Consider the following 17,735-nt stretch of genomic DNA (forward strand, 5'->3'; position numbering starts at 1 on the left):
AGCCTTTCTTTCGCTTGTCGCCCTGCTCCAAAAACAACGGGAAGTCCCCAAACTAAATGCCAAAACTTGGGGCGCCTGGGTGGCTCAGTCGTTAAGCATCTGCCTTCGGCTCAGGGCGTGATCCCAGAGATCTGGGATCGAGCCCCACATCAGGCTCCTCCGCTGGGAGCCTGCTTCTTCTTCTCCCACTCCCCCTGCTTGTGTTCCCTCTCTCGCTGGCTGTCTGTCAAATAAACGAAATCTTTAAAAAAATAAATAAATGCCAAAACTTTCAGGGAGAAGACACAACATTCGACAATAATCTAGATTACAAATGAGCTGCGCCAAAGCACAAAAAGCGTAAACAAAGATAAAAACTACCCTGTTCAACGACGTAGCGCACAGCAGCCCCGGGGCCCCCGCCGAGACCTGGGGGCCACTGACTGAGCACCTGCCCGCCGGGGAGCAGACACGGCAACATGCAACATGGGCCTGGAGCTCGGCAAACCTGAGCTAGAGATGGGCTTACTCTGAGAGGGAGGTGGTCCTTCCCCAAACAAGAGGTTCCATAAATTCCTTTAAAATACTTCTGGGATTTTCACTGTAATTTTGTTAACATAAGTGAGACACACATGCCCATTTCCAGATTCATCTATAACTTTTTCCCATCAACTGAGTCCAACTTGATTGCTCAAAATTTGTGAATTTTATCTCTTACATCTTTAATAAGGCATAATTTACATACCATAAATTCACATTTTTTACAACAGGCATTGTGTACTACTCAATGATTGTTAGTAAATTTATGGAGTTATGCAAACATCACTACAACCCGGTTCTAAAACCTCTCTATCGTAAGCCCACTTCTAGCCAATCTCTGCCCCCGGCCCTAGGCAACTGCCAGTCTGTTTCTGTCTCTATTAATTTGCCTTTTCTGGACATTTCGTATAAATAGAATCACACAATATGTGGTCTTTCACATCTGGCTCTGTAGAGTGACTTATACTTTAAAAGTTACTGAAGTAGTTGGCTAAAGAAACCAGGGGAGGGGTGCCTGGGTGGCTCAGTTGGTTAAGGGTCTGCCTTCGGCTCAGGTCATGATCCCGGGGTCTTGGGATCGAGCCCCGCATTGGGCTCCCTTCTCATCTCACCGGGGAGTCTGCTTCTCCCTCCTTCTCTCCTTCTGCCTACAGCTCCCCCTGCCTGTGCTGTCTCTGTCAAATAAATAAATAAATCTTTAAAAGAAAGAAACCAGTGGAGACCTCTTTTGAAAGAATGATCACAGGCAGGAACATTTTCCTTTGCTCCTGGGGAAGGAGGCAGAACGAAGTGGGAAGGAGCAGGAAGAGTAAGAAGCTAACAGCAGCCACAGAACAGCTGGGCCCTGACCCTGCTGGCTGGCCCGGTTTCCCCCAAACACACCCCTGCTGGTCTGGGACACTGTCCTCTGTTTCTGTGTTCAAGGTCACACTGGATTCTTTAGACAGCAGAGTTGGGGATCTTGGTGCTGGTACACTGCCAGCAAGTGTCTGAAGCTAGAGGGCACACGGGCACAGAAAAGCTCCCCGGGGCCCAGTCCAGATCATGGCCCTGATTACATGCGCTCACGGTAGCCTGAACTCCTCTCGTCCTTGTCACCACGTGCAATCACACATTCGTGTGACCACTTACAGTTGGGCCTCCTGCACTGGCCTCCAAGCTCTCAGAGCCAGAACCATATCTGGTCTGCTCCCCATCATACTCCTGGCATCCAGAACAATGTCTTGGCACAGTGGGGACACCATCACTACTTGTTGAACGAATTGATTAGCTAATGCAGTCCCACTAGGCTTTGGAAATCAGGACTGGCCACTAGGGCTGATAAAGGAATACTTTGCTTAGGATAAAATTTGGAAAGATTTTTAAAAGGAAAAAAAATGCACCCTTGAATTTGCGTGACCATTAAAATGTCTATATGTGTCCGAATGGGAAGCAAGCAAGAAGCCAGAAGAGAGGCCATTCCCACACTTCCACAGACCTCACTGTAAGTCAGACCAGCTACATGTGGTCAGCTCAGCCACAGTCCCCGGGCAGCACTCGGATGACGGGGAACACAGCACCTGGGCCGACTGTGGTGGACCACCACCCCCCCCCCCCCGTTCATACCCTGCTGAGACCACACGCCACAGCATTTCCAAACCCCAGGGCTTTGCTTGGTGTCTGCAGTCCTCCCCGGGGCGGACTCATACCTGGGTCGGTGTTGACGACAACTCTGCTTTGAATGAGCTCTGACGGCAAGAAGCCAGTCTCCGACAGCCAAGGCCTGAGATCCACATAAGCATCTGCGAGCTGCTGGAGAACGTAGAGGAGGAACTCGGCCACCTCCTCGCCCTTGCTCTGTACCAGGTCCAGAATTTTGCGGACCTGGTGGAGGCACAAGCATGAGGGGGTGAGCTGGTGCTTGGGGAGTCCTCCTACCAGAGAGACCCACACGCAGGGCTCCAAGCTCCTACCACAGCCTCGAGCTTGACCGTCCACCCAGCCGGGTGAGATGCTACCTGTTGAAGGCCTAGAATCTGTGAAAGGGACCCCCCCTTAGTAAGGAATTAAGGCACACAGCTCTAAAAAGCCAGGAGGCTTCCATAAACCTTAAAGTAAAAAGGCGAGACTCACAAACGAGAGGTGTGCCCACCCCTGGAATTCTCCGTGTCTCCTGTCCCTCTAAGCTAACACTACTGCTGACCAGAATGAGTGTTGCTGGGACAGAATGACTGCACAAGCAGAATGAGGTGGGTGCTGGGCCACACAAGGGGCTAACAGCTCCCCATGTAAATTATACCCTAAAAAAGGCTTGTTGTATTATTAAAAATGCCGGGGGGAAAAAAAAATCACACATAGTCAGCTACTGTACTTGCCCCCAAGAAACCCTCTGGTCTCCCCAGAGCCCGGCAGGATCACATTACAAACAAGTTCTGTCACCCCCCCCACCCAAAGAGTTTTGGGTCTTGCCAATTCTATTTTTCGGGAGATGACACAAAGCTGAAAGGAAACTAAGGGCTGTTTAGACTTCCCATGGTGGAGTGTGGAGAAGTCTTTACTGCGGACCCAGCCTGGGATGCGTTTGCTCCCAAACCAGAGGCAAGGCCGTCCTCAGAGTCTCACCCAGCAGTGAGCAGCTCTCTGGAGTTTAAAGTCACTGAATGAACACCACTGCTAGTGTTTAATGGTCATTTTCGTTTTCCCTCCTCCTAATCAAAAGTGGATTTGAAAACAATTGGTTTGGGGGCGCCTGGGTGGCACAGCCGTTAAGTGTCTGCCTTCGGCTCAGGGCGTGATCCTGGCGTTCTGGGATCGAGCCCCACATCAGGCTCCTCCGCTAGGAGCCTGCTTCTTCCTCTCCCACTCCCCCTGCTTGTGTTCCCTCTCTCACTGGCTGTCTCTGTCAAAAAAATAAATTAAATCTTAAAAAAAAAAAAAAAAGTGAAAACAACTGGTTTGGGAAGCAATACACTTAAGCAAGGAGAGCGGAGAGGTAAGCGGAGTCTGCTCTCCACACGAACACAGAAGTAAAATACGGAATCGTGTCATAAGCTGATAACTCAAGTGTTTCTGTTCTATAAATGACCCCAACGGGAAATCCCGCCAATGTACTAAATGCCCAGAGGTCCTCACTCAGGTCAACGGGAGAAGCCCCTTCCGCCGACCAAGACACACAGCCCGCCAAGGCCAGCCCCTGTCACCAGCACCTTATCGGGCTGCGTGGGGCAGGCACACACGATCTCTGCATCTTCAGAAGTGAAGTAGTCGTTCTTCAGCAAGTTGTCCACCAGACACTGAGTGTTGCGGATGTGAGTGACCAGAAGTTCCCGGTTGATTTTCAACAATTTAACGTGGGAGTGAGGCTCTGATGGGATCATTCCCATCTCACGGTGGCCCTGCTTTTCCATGGCTAAAGGAGCAAGCGGCTACTTTGTCCAAATTCATCTTCGGCTACATGCGTCTTCCTGGCAGAAGGGCAATCAGGATCCAGGACGCCCGCCTCTCTCTCAGTGCCGCCCCTGAAGAGACAAACGAAGTCACCAGTGAAGCAAAAGCCATGGGAAAGATCCCTCCCCTCCTCGTTGGTCCTGGAATTTCTGTACTTCAAGGCAGAGGAGTCATGCTTAAGATGGTGATCTGAGGGGTGCCTCGGTGGCTCAGTCGGTTAAGCACGTGACTCCTGACTTTGGCTCAGGTCATGATCTCGCAGTCGTGAGATCGAGCCCCACTTCGGGCTCTGCGCTTGCAACAGCCTGCTTGAGATTCTCTCTCTCCCTCTCCCTCTGCCCCTCCCCCTGCTCACGTGTGCCCACACACACTCTTTTAAAAAGAAAAAAATTAAAAAATTTTTAAAAAGATGGTGATCTGAGATACATTAAAGGAAAAAATCATAATTGAATTGTTTCTGCTTGTGGGTTACATGCCTAGAGAGGGTGACCAGAGGTAGACAACCCTTTTGTTTAGCAAAACTTCTTTATTATCTTTTAAATAATAAGAAAAGTGTGCCTCAATCCCAGCCTGGGATACAGATAAAAGGTGTATTATTTTCCGTAAAAAGGAATTGGGAGCATCCAGAATTAGAAGCAGAGGAACCATGGTTGGGGGGCGTTGAGGGTTGATGGGAGAGAGGGTCTGAGCCCAAAATGGCCTGAGGAGGGAGAAAGCCAGCATGAAGTCTCCTATGGTAGCCAGAGCCCAGGAACCTGGGAACAGGGACGTTTCCATCACTGTTGCCCATTCCGGGTTGTGCCGTGGCCTTCCCGCACCCCTGCTCCAGCTATCCTCACACCTCCAGCAAAGTTTGCCTTTTACCAAGCACCCTGGGGAATGAAGGAGGAAAAATGGCCATGTGTGGAGTGAAGCGGGACATACAACTGACCACAGTGGAAAAGGCTGAGTTAACATCCAAGAGGCAAGCATATGTCTAATACAGTAGTAACTAACCAGTCATTTCCATCCCTGAAAGTTCCTTTCTGATCTATTTTAGGAACCACAACTTAAGAAAACTGTTCTCTGAAGGGATACCAGTGGATAATATCAAATTAAAATTAGGGGTTAATGATACCTTTTTAAGTTTCCAGTATTATTCTTTGAAGTGAATCAAAATATTTTAAAACAACTGTCTCTTGGGAAATCTTCAATCTCCAATTTCTTTCTGGAATTTGCAAAAAAAAAAAAAAGACAAGTTTCTTTAAAAATACTATCGTAATGAATGGTGAATGAACAAATGAAATTGATGACGGGATAGTTTAAATCCAAAACTCTAGGACGTTGGAGTCCTCTCTGTACCTTCTTCCTTCAGGACAATGTTTTCTAAATGTCATTTGGGCGACATATTCACTTAGAAGTATATCTTTTTTGGCCATAATTGAGTCCTACCTATACTTTATTTGCTTAACTTAGTGCTTTAGAGGGACTGTTTTATTTTTTTGTTTTTCATTCGTTGCAGTTCCAGTATAGTTAACACACAGTGTGATGTTTCACGTGGACACTACCGTGATTCGACACTTCCGTATGATACCCGTGCTCGTCACGGCACGTGCACACCCTAATCCCCGAAAATTGACTATTTTAAAACTCAGGTTAATTTTAAAGGAAACCTTAGATCAGCATTATAAATGAAAACTATCATCTCCCAGAAATAAAAAAGTAACGCAAAAATAAATTCGCTGGAAATAAACCCAGGCTATTGTATTGCACCTCAACAGTGCTGCCTGGAAAGGTCCGAGGTCTGAGGCCCGTGTGCTCGCAGAAGCATTTGAGGGTGTTAAAGACAGAGTAGCACAAAACTGCAACCTTCTTTACGCTGATCCTTCATCTGCGAGAACTGGAGGGGAAGGGCCTGTCTACTTCATGGGTCAGTGTTTCGCAGACACGGCTGCTGTGCCAGAAGAAGGCCCGGAATGGGTGTTACATTTCATCTGTTCGAACCTAATCCACGTCCGTCCTGTTTTACTCACAGCTCTTGTCTCTTCCAAGCCTGGGAGTCCCACAAAACCAGTGATTTCTCCCCTCAGCCTGCCCGCACTGACCCCACAGACGTCTCCCCCTCTTGCTATCCGAGGCAGAAACTTCAGTCTCCTGATTTACGGCCACCTAAGCCAAGCAACAAATCACGTGTCAGCCAGCTGGCAAGGAGGCTGTGGTTCTCTCATTTTCGAAGCCCTGGTTTGAGATTTAATCAGATTTGCGGAATTAGCGCAATTCAGCGAGAACTTAAGGCGTAGATGGTGCAAGAGGAAACAGAAAGCTGAACCTGCCCTGGGAAACAGAATTCAAGGGTAGACCAAATCTATATCCTGGGGCACCGCAGAGAAATTCACTTCATGGGCATCTGGTTACTACCAAACAGAGCCAGGGATCTCCCGGCCCTGATAGGGGATCCATTATGGTCTTCACCTGGTAAAAGGTGGGTCTGGCTAGTGAAGACGGTCAAGTTGTCACATCCAGGCAAACAGAAGACCAAGGTTGGGCCGGAATCAGGTTTGGTGAGCTGAATCTGCTCCGATGGCTGGGGTTCCCCCCCTGGGCAGTGGTGTAGAGCAGAGAGGACTGAAGGTGGAGATCCCGGTGAGGAAAGGCCAGGGAACAACCAAAAGTATCCATTATGCCAATGGAGATGGCCAGAAAACAAGACCAATCGCAGAATAAAAGAGGAAGATGAAGCAGAGAAATGAAGGAGAAAAGATCAGGGGAGGGCTGGTCTACCACCTAAAGCCATCTCTTGAGACAAAGGCAAGTGGGGGTAGAGCCTATTGGTGGGCAGGGAGCCCCTTGGGAACTGAGGGGTTAGATGGTACCCCCAATGCGTCCTCTTTTTTCCCGGCTTTCTGATCTGCCCTCAGAGAGGTTTAGTTCCCAGGTAACAGAACCCCAGGGTCAATCCACTGCCTTAGGCTCCTTATAGAGATCTGTGCCTAGGTCCCATCTTGCAATCTGATCTTCTGAACTAAATATAAAGTCTGCAGAGCCTCCGAGAAAGGCTAAGGGAAGCTTCTCTGAAGAAAACAAAGCGAGAGGGCAGGCATTCAAAGGGAAAATGAAGTAGAGACAGGAGAGAGAAACTCTGTAAGGCTATAGAACACTGTAGATTGTTGAATAGAAATAAAATGCAAGCCATGTGTGTAATCTAAGATTTTCTAGTAGCCACGTTAAAAGTAAAAAGAAATGAAATTAATTTTCCTAATGTTCCGTTTAACCCAATATACTAACTACCTTATTTCAATACGTAATCAATATAGAATGAAACATCTTCCATTCATTTCTCTCGTATGAGGGCTCTGAAATCAGTGTGCATTTTACACTCACAGCCCCTCCCAACATGGACCAGCCACACATCAAGGGCTCAACAGCCACCCGTGGCCAGTGGCTACTGCGCGGGACAGTGCAGCTTTAGAGCCCCACTGGAAGCCGGGGTAGGAAGACATCAGAGCTCCTGCCCCATCCCCCCTGCCATCTAAAAGACTGATGCCAGGAGGGAGTTAAGATGGCGGAGGAGTAGGGGAACCCTTTTTCAGCCGGTCCCCCGAGTCGAGCTGGATAAGTACCAGACCAGCCTGAACATCCATGGAACCAGCCTGAGACGCAGGAAGATACATCTGGATCTCTACAAATGAACATCTCCAGCGCTGAGTATTGAGGTACGAAGCGGGGAGCCATGAAACCGCGCACAGATATCGGAAGATAAACGGAAGGGGGAGGGAGACTCCGCGCTCGGGCGCCGGGAAGCAGTAGCCACCTGCACAGGAGAGCGGGCGGGGCTCGCGGACGGCACCCGCAAAACAACAGACTGAGACCGTGAGCCGGGTAATGCACGCCACCAGACCGAAAACCGGAGCTCCGGTGCGCTCACTGGAACCAGACTGAGACCGGGAGCTCCAGAGCGCGCGGGGTGGCTGGCAGCTGGCGGTGTTAGAAACACAAAGGACAGACGCGCTGGCCCTGGAAGTGAGGGCAGGGACGCCGGGTGTGGGGCTCACATCCCGGGACGCTGCAGGGTTGAGCAGCACCAACAGAAGCAGAGTGAAAGTGGCCAGAACATCAGTGGAGAATGGTCCGCGATCCCTCTGTTCTGAGATAGAGGCTGAGATTCGGCCACTGCAGCTCTGACTCTCAGAAGAGGCACAGCAAACCGCCAGGGAAAGCTGCCAGAGAACAAAAGCCTGGAAACACCGGCTCACAGTGTGCCCATCCCTATCCCCCCTCACAGGGGACACAGAGACTCTACCCAAACAGGGTTGCCTGAGTATCGGTGTGACAGGCCCCTCCTCCAGAAGGCAGGTGGAGAAATCAAGAAGCCCACATCCCTAAGATCCCTATAAAACAAGGGCGCACGGCCTGGGTCCCGGTCAATAATTTGGGCTCTGGACAACCCCGCAACCTCTCCTCATCAGAATGACGAGAAGAAGTCCCCCCTGCCAGCAAAGAAAAGACAATGAGTCTGTGGCCTCTGCCACAGAACTAATGGATATGGATATAACCAAATTATCAGAAATGGAATTCAGAGTAACAATGGTCAAGGTGATGTGTAGACTTAAAAAAAAATAACAAAAATGTCAATGAGAATATAGAATCTCTAAGGGCAGAAATGAGAGCGAATCTGGCAGAAATTTAAAATTCTATGAGCCAAATGCAGTCAAAACTAGAGGCTCTGATGGCCAGGGTGAATGAGGCAGAAGAACGAATCAGCAAATTGGAGGATGGGTTAGTAGAAGAAAAAACTAAAATAGAATCTGGACTCAAAAAAATACATGCACAGGAATGTAGGTTACGGGAGATTACTGACTCAATGAAACGTTCCAATATCAGAATCATTGGCATCCCCGAGGGGGTGGAGAAAAACAGAGGTCTAGAAGAGATATTTGAACAAATTGTAGCTGAAAACTTCCCTAATCTAGTGAGGGAAACAAACATTCGTGTTCAAGAGGCAGAGAGGACCCCTCCCAAGCTCAACCATGACAAACCTACGCCACGTCACGTCATAGTGCAATTCGCAAATATTAGATCCAAGGATACAGTATTGAAAGCGGCCAGGGCAAAGAAATTTCTCACGTACCAAGGCAAAGGTATCAGAATTACGTCAGACCTGTCTACACAGACCTGGAATGAGAGAAAGGGTTGGGGGGGCGTTTTTAAAGCTCTTTCAGAGAAAAACATGCAGCCAAGGATCCTCTATCCAGCAAGGCTGTCATTCAGAATGGATGGAGAAATAAAGACCTTTCAGAATCGCCAGTCATTGACCAATTTCGTAACCACAAAACCAGCCCTACAGGAGATATTAAGGGGGGTTCTATAAAAGTAAAAAGGCCCCAAGAGTGATACAGAACAGAAAGTCACAATCTATAGAAACAAAGACTTTACTGGCAACATGGCATCATTAAAATCATATCTCTCAGTAATCAGTCTCAATGTAAATGGCCTAAATTCTCCCATAAAACGCCACAGGGTTGCAGACTGGATAAAAAGACATGACCCATCCATTTGCTGTCTACAAGAGACTCATTTTGAACCTAAAGATACATTCAGACTGAAAGTAAAGGGATGGAATACCATTTTTCACGCCAATGGACCTCAAAAGAAAGCTGGGGTAGCAATTCTCACATCAGACAGATTGGATTTTAAACTAAAGACTACAGTTAGAGACACAGAAGGGCACTATATTATTCTTAAAGGATGTATCCAACAAGTGGCTATGACAATTATAAATATATATGCCCCCAACAGGGGAGCATCAAGATACACAAGCCAACTCTTAACCAGAATAAAGAGACATGTAGATAAAAATACATTAATAGTAGGGGACCTCAACACTCCACTATCAGCAATAGACAGAGCACCGGAGCAGAAAACCAACATAGAAACAAGAGCTTTGAATGCCATACTCAACGAGTTGGACCTCATAGATATATATAGAACACTACACCCCAGAACCAAAGAATACTCATTCTATTCTAATGCCCATGGAACATTCTCAAGAATAGACGATGTTCTGGGACACAAAACAGGTCTCAACCGATACCAAAAGACTGAAATTATCCCCTGCATATTCTCAGACCACAACGCTCTGAAATTGGAACTCAACCACAAGGAAAAATTTGGAAGAAACTCAAACACTGGAGACTAAGAACCATCCTGCTCAGGAATGACTAAATAAACCAGGAAATCAAAAATCAATTTAAACAATTTATGGAGGCCAACGAGAATGAAAACACAATGGTCCAAAATCTATGGGATACTGCAAAGGCAATCCTAAGGGGGAAATACATAGCCATCCAAGCCTCACTCAAAAGAATAGAAAAATCTAAAATGCAGTTTTTATATTCTCACCTCAAGAAGCTGGAACAGCAACAGAGGGACAGGCCTAATCCACGCACGAGGAAGCAGTTGACCAAGATTAGAGCAGAAATCAATGAATTAAAAACCAGAAGTACAGTAGAGCAGATCAACAGGACTAGAAGCTGGTTCTTTGAGAGAATTAATAAAATTGACAAACCGCTGGCAAGACTTATCCAAAAGAATAAAGGACCCAAATTAATAAAATTATGAATGAAAAAGGAGAGGTCACGACCAACACCAATGAAATTGGAAGGATTATTAGAAACTTTTATCAACAGCTATATGCCAATAAATTAAGCAATCTGGAAGAGATGGTGGCCTTCCTGGAAATCTATAAACTACCAAGACTGAAACAGGAAGAAATTGATTTTTTAAACAGGCCAATTAATTATGAAGAGATTGAGTCAGTGATAAACAACCTTCCAAAAAACAAAACTTCAGGCCCGGACAGTTTTCCTGGGAAATTCTACCAAACATTCAAAGAAGAAATAGTACCTATTCTCCTAAAGCTATTTCAAAAAGTAGAAACAGAAGGAAAGCTACCAAACTCATTCTATGAGGCCAATATTACCTTGATCCCCAAACCAGGCAAAGACCCCATCAAAAAGGAGAATTACAGACCGATTTCCCTAATGAATATGGACACCAAAATCCTCAACAAGATCCTGGCTAATAGAATCCAACAGTACATTAAAAGGATTATCCATCACGATCAAGTGGGATTCATACCTGGGATGCAAGCGTGGTTCAATATTCACAAATCAATCAGCGTGATACATCATATCAACAAGAAAAGACTCAGGAACCATATGATCCTCTCAATCGATGCCGAAAAAGCATTTGACAAAATACAGCATCCTTTCCTGATTAAAACCCTTCAGAGTGTAGGAGTAGAGGGTACATTTCTCAATCTCATAAAAGCCATCTATGAAAAGCCTACAGCAAATATTATTCTCAATGGGGAAAAGCTGGAAGCCTTTCCCTTAAGATCAGGAACACGACAAGAATGCCCACTCTCGCCACTATTATTCAACATAGTACTAGAAGTCCTTGCAACAGCAATCAGACAACAAAAAGGTATCCAAATCGGCAAAGAAGAAGTCAAAATGTCTCTCTTCGCAGATGACATGATACTCTATATGGAAAACCCAAAAGAAGCCACTCCCAAACTATTAGAAGTTATAGAGCAATTCAGTAACGTGGTGGGATACAAAATCAATGCTCAGAAATCAGTTGCATTTCTGTACACGAATAACGAGAACGAAGAAAGAGAAATCAGGGAATCCATCCCATTTACAATAGCACCAAAAACCATACGTTACCTTGGAATTAACTTAACCAGAGACGTAAAGGACCTTTATTCTAGAAACTATAAATCACTCTTAAAAGACATTGAGGAAGACATAAAAAGATGGAAAGATATTCCATGCTCATGGATCGGAAGAATTAACATAGTTAAAATGTCCATGCTACCCAGAGCAATCTACACTTTCAATGCTATCCCGATCAAAATACCGATGACATTTTTCAAAGAATTGGAACAAACAGTCCTTAAATTTGTATGGAACCAGAAAAGGCCCCGAATCGCCAAGGAACTGTTGAAAAGGAAAAACAAAGCTGGGGGCATCACAATGCCGGATTTCGAGCTGTACTACAAAGCTGTGATCACAAAGACAGCATGGTACTGGCACAAAAACAGACACAGAGACCAATGGAACAGAATAGAGAACCCAGAAATGGACCCTCAGCTCTTTGGGCAACTAATCTTTGACAAAGCAGGAAAAAACATCCAGTGGAATAAAGATAGTCTCTTCAATAAGTGGTGCTGGGAAAATTGGGCAGCTACATGCAAAAGAATGAAACTTGACCACTCTCTCACACCATACACAAAGATAAACTCCAAATGGATGAAAGAGCTCACTGTGAGACAGGAATCCATCAAAATCCTAGAGGAGAACATAGGCAGCAACCTATACGACATCAGCCAAAGCAACCTTTTTCATGACACATCTCCAAAAGCAAGAGAAACAAAAGATAAAATGAACTTGTGGGACTTCAAGATAAAAAGCTTCTGCACAGCCAAGGAACAGTCAAAAAAAAACTAAGAGGCAGCCCACGGAATGGGAGAAGATATTTGCAAATGACACTACAGATAAAAGACTGGTATCCAAGATCTACAAAGAACTTCTCAAACTCAATATGCGAGAAACAAATAAACAAATCAAAAAATAGGCAGAAGATATGAACAGACACTTCTCCAATGAAGACATACAAATGGCTAACAGACACATGAAAAGATGTTCAAAATCATTATCCATCAGGGAAATTCAAATCAAAACCACACTAAGATACCACCTTACGCCAGTTAGAATGGCAAAAATAGACAAGGCAAGAAACCACAATTGTTGGAGAGGATGTGGAGAAAGGAGATCCCTCCTACATTGTTGGTGGGAATGCAGGTTGGTACAGCCACTCTGGAAAACAGTGTGGAGGTCCCTTAAAAAGTTAAAAATTGAGCCACCCTATGACTCAGCCATTGCACTACTGGGTGTTTACCCCAAAGATAGAGACGTAGTGAAGAGAAGAGCCATGTGCATCCCAATGTTCATAGCAGCATTGTCTACAATAGCCAAAGTGTGGAAGGAACCGAGATGCCCTTCAACAGATGACTGGATTAAGAAGTTGTGGTCCATATATACAATGGAATATTACTCAGCCATCAAAAAGAACAAATTCTCAACATTGGCTACAACATGGACGGCACTGGAGGAGATAATGCTAAGTGAAATAAGTCAAGCAGAGAAAGACAACTATCATATGATTTCTCTCATCTATGGAACATAAGAACTAGGAAGATCGGTAGGAGAAGAAAGGGATAAAGAAAGGGGGGGGTAATCAGAAGGGGAATGAAGCATGAGAGACTATGGACTCTGAGAAACAAACTGAGGGCCTCAGATGGGAGAGGGGTGGGGGAATGGGATAGACTGGTGATGGGTAGTAAGGAGGGCACGTATTGCATGGTGCACTGGGTGTTATACACAACTAATGAATCATCGAGCCTTACATCAGAAACCGGGGATGTACTGTACGGTGACTAACATATAATAAAAATACATTAAAATAAAAAATAAAAATAAAATAAAAAACTGCACAGAGAAAATAAATAAATAAATAAAAGACTGATGCCAGGAAGGACTCTGAACTGGCTCTTCAGATTGGTTTCTCAGAAAGTCAGTGAGGCAGGTAAAGAGGAGAGATCACGGACAGTTCTGTGAACTCAGAAAGGAAATAAGTATGGGACCCACTGGTTTATAGTCAGCGTACAATTCCTTTCAATGACTAGATAAATTCAAGCTTTGCACGCTGGAAAAGACTAAAAATAAGAACGATTTTTTGTCAAAGCATTTTTGTCAAAAATGCTATTGATAGTACAGTGAGACAGGGACTTCCGTACACTGTGGGCAGGGATGTATCCTGGTGGAGACCATCTGGGAACTCATTTCAGAGTATGTATCAAGAGCCTGTGAAAAGTTCAATTTAGTAACTTCCCATCCTAGAAACCTGCCTCCTGAAAAGATTCAGAGGTTCTGACAATTTTGTGTTTGGTTTTTCTTAAACAAGTTTCTTCTAGTTCTAGCTGTGATACAGTAGCTTGGGACTTCCACAGAGGCCAACTGTAGGTGATCAAAAAATTGTAGATCACAGTCACCGGAGCATATGACTCTTAATCTCGGGGTTGTGGGTTCAAGTCCCACGTTGGGGATAGAGCTTACTTAAAAAAACAAAACAAAGTCATACTTTTGCCTAGTATCAGAAAGTGCTTTGCCTTAGAACACTTTAAGTCCATTTATTCATGGACTAACTGTAGATCAAAAAATTGGGGTACATTCATACAGTAGAGCACTATTCAGTAATATGAATGAAATGCTCCATGAATATCACAGATATTATGCTGCATAAGAGAAACCAGACTCCAAAGAGTACATGATATGTGATTCCATTAATATAAGTCTAGAAATCTGACCCTGAAATCAGAGCAGTGGTTTCCTAGGGTAGAGGGGTCGGAAGACAGGAGAAACTGACTGCATAGAGAAACAAGGGAAATTTCTGGGAGATGGAAATACCCTTTATCTTGACTGAAGTGCTATATATAGGTCACATATATGTGTGTATGTATATAGAGAGGGGTTTGCAGGTAGAAGAAAAATCATCCTAAGACAAAAACAAAAGGAGAGAAACAAAGTTTAATGTGAGTAAATAGAAATGTGTATTGACTGAACAAAATAATACTAATATCTTGTGGAGTCTAAAATATACACAGAACTAGCATGTGTAATAGTAATATCACAAAACGTGGAGGGGAATAAATGGACTTAAAGTGTTCTAAGGCAAAGCACTTTCTGATACTAGGCAAAAGTATGACTTTGTTTTGTTTTTTTAAGTAAGCTCTATCCCCAACGTGGGACTTGAACCCACGACCCCAAGATTAAGAGTCATATGCTCCGGTGACTGAGCCAGCTGGTTGCCCCAGTATTACTTCGTTTTAGACAGTAATAATTCAAAGATCAAATTATTATAAGATAACCACTAAAAAAAAAATAGTAAAATACATACAAGACAATAGAAGGAGGAAATGGAATAATAAATACACTTAATTCTAAAAGAAGACAGAGAGATAAAAAGGTAAAAAAAAACAAAAAACCAGCCAAGACGAACAGAAACCAGACAACAGATACAAATCCAAATGTATTAATAATCCCATTACATGTAAATGCCCTAAATACACCAATTACAAAACTTAGTTTGGCAGACTTTTTTTTTTTTTTTTTAAGATTTTATTTATTTGACAGATAGCCAGCAAGAGAGGGAACACATGCAGGGGGAGTGGGAGAGGAAGAAGCAGGCTTCCAGCAGAGGAGCCTGATGTGGGGCCCGATCCGAGAACTCTGGGATCACGCCCTGAGCCGAAGGCAGACGCTTAACGACTGAGCCACCCAGGTGCCCCTAGTTTGGCAGACTTGATAGAAAAAAACTACATGCCGCCTAAAGAGACACATCTTAAATGATGGGGTTTAATTAATTAATTCATTGATTTCCCCAAATAGGAAGAGAAATACGAGGTATACCCTCACCAAAAAAGAGCTGGCATAGCTGTATTAAATATAAAGAATTTAAGGGAAGAAATGTTACTAGAGATAGAAAAACATTTCAGAATGATAAAATGATCAATTCTAAAGGATGATACAAATATTTTAATTTGTATGCACCTAGTAACATTTTCAAAGTAATAAAGCAAAAATTGACAATCATAAGAGAACTAGACAAATCCACAATCACAAGGGGGGACTTTAATACATGCCTCAGAGTAACTGAGAGAACAAAAAGAACAAAAAATTAGCAAACAGTAAGAATATGGGGAATCTGAACAGAATAACAAGTCTCCTGACTGACCTCTGTAGAACATACACCAACAGCAACAGAATGCCCAGCATTTTAAGTGCACGTGTAGTATTAGTCAAAATTGACATAAAGCAAGTTCTTAACACATTTTTTTTTAAAGATTTTATTCATTTATTTGAGAGACAGCTAGCATGAGCGGGGGTAGGGGCAGAGGGAGAGGGAGAAACAGACTCCCTGCTGAGCAGGAAGCCCAACACCAAGGGCTCCATCTTAGGACCCTGAGATCATGACCTGAGTAGAAGGCAGATGCTTAACCGACTAAGCCAACCAGGCGCCCGGCAAGTTTTTAACACATCTTAAAGGACTGAAATCATTCAGAATATATTCTCTGACCATAGTGGAATCAAGCTAGAAATCAAAAATAAGAAGATACCTAGAAAATCCCCAAACAACTGGTCAAAGAAGAAATAGAAATTAGAAAATATTTTGGGGGCGCCTGGGCGGCACTGCGGTTAAGCGTCTGCCTTCGGCTCAGGGCATGATCCCAGCGTTCTGGGATCGAGCCCCACATCAGGCTCCTCCGCTATGAGCCTGCTTCTTCCTCTCCCACTCCCCCTGCTTGTGTTCCCTCTCTCGCTGGCTGTCTCTATCTCTGTCAAATAAATAAATAAAATCTTAAAAAAAAAAAAAAAAGAAAAAATATTTTGAACTGTATGATAATGAAAATGCAACATATCAACATTTGTGGGATACAATTAAAGAAGTCACAGAAATTTATAGACTTATTTGCATATATTAGAAAAGAAAAACATGGGTGTCCGGCTGGCTCAGTCAGTTAAGGGTCTGCCTTCTGCTCAGGTCGTGATCCCAGGGTCCTGGAATCGAGACCCGCATGGGGCTCCATGCTCAGCGGGGAGCCTGCTTCTCCCTCTGCCTGCTGCTCCCCCTGCTTGTGCCCCTCCTTGTGCTGTCTCTCACTATGTCTCTCTCAAATAATAAGTAAAATCTTTAAGGAAAAAAAAAAGAAAAAAGAAAAACATGGGTGTCTGGGTGGCTCAATCGGTTAAGGGTCTGACTCTTGATTTCCGCTCAGGTCATGATCTCAGGGTTGTGAGATGGAGCCCTGCATCTGTCTCCACACCTAGCGTGGAGATTCTCTCCCTAAGATTCTCTCTACCTAAGATTCTCTCTCTCCCTCTCCCCCTCCACCATCCCTGGTCTCCACCCCCCCAAAAAAGGGAAAAACAAAAATTCTCTCAACAAAGTGGGTTTAGAGGGAACACATGTCAACATAATAAAGGCCACATATCAAAACCCTGCAGCGAACATATTCCGTGATGCAAAACTGAGAGCTTTTCCTCGAAGATCAGGAATTTATTTAGAACAACGAGCATATGGTCAATGCAGGTCCCTGGGTTCTCTGGCTGCCACCACACTCTCTTCACCGGCCAGCTGCCAGCAGAAGCTGGAGGGCAAGTAGGTGAGGAGTAGTGCGAAGCCACACCTTCCAGAGAGCTCTGCTGCAAGGCAGTCTTGCTGCAAACGGGTCAGCAGCCCCCCTCCCCCGGGCTGAAGAGCAGAGTGAGGGTAAGCAGGCCGGCCCGGGAGCAGAGACCTCAGGGTCATTCCTTTGTTCATTTACACTCCTTGTGCATAAAGGCCACTGTCACCCTGCCATGGGGGGGGGGGGCTCACAGATAAGAGAGACAGCCTAATCAACAGATACCTGGCAGACCACCAAAGGCAAGGAAAACAAAATAACTGAAGAATGGAGGAAACAACGCGAAGACTTCTGCCTGAGGTGGACTTGGAAGCCCAGAACGGAGGGAGGTCTTCATTAGCCAGAAGTCTGGGGAAGGCAGGTGAGGTGGGGGGGGGGGGCGGCTAAGTGGGGCGCTGTGGCTCACCCACGGTCAGAATGCATGCGACGAAGTCACAGGGACAGATCGGGGAAAGGATTCACTTAGAAAGGAGTCCTCCCTGGGGATGGAGCAGCCGGGACT

The 17,735-nt window shown here is 45.0% G+C and overlaps 1 protein-coding gene across 13 annotated transcripts in view; it reads right to left on the reverse strand.

Annotated features, from left to right (window-relative positions):
- The window catches only part of NOD1 (nucleotide binding oligomerization domain containing 1), an 83,278-nt gene that overhangs the window by 35,778 nt on the left and 29,765 nt on the right, over positions 1 to 17,735 (reverse strand). For 10 of the 13 annotated variants that reach the window (XR_008956396.1, XM_057304404.1, XM_048212756.2 and 7 more), the window contains 3 exons: positions 5,063 to 5,152; positions 3,705 to 4,016; positions 2,208 to 2,382 (listed from right to left, as the gene is read on the reverse strand). Coding sequence is in view for 12 of the 13 variants with exons in the window: in XM_057304404.1 (XP_057160387.1) it covers positions 2,208 to 2,382; positions 3,705 to 3,905 (376 nt within the window). In the remaining variant the exon portion in view is untranslated. The remainder of the gene's footprint in view (positions 1 to 2,207; positions 2,383 to 3,704; positions 4,017 to 5,062; positions 5,153 to 17,735) is intronic. The other 3 variants (XM_048212753.2, XM_057304405.1, XM_048212751.2) reach the window with 1 other exon arrangement.

Source organism: Ursus arctos, unplaced genomic scaffold (genome assembly GCF_023065955.2).
Source record: "Ursus arctos isolate Adak ecotype North America unplaced genomic scaffold, UrsArc2.0 scaffold_3, whole genome shotgun sequence".
NCBI lineage: Eukaryota > Metazoa > Chordata > Mammalia > Carnivora > Ursidae > Ursus > Ursus arctos.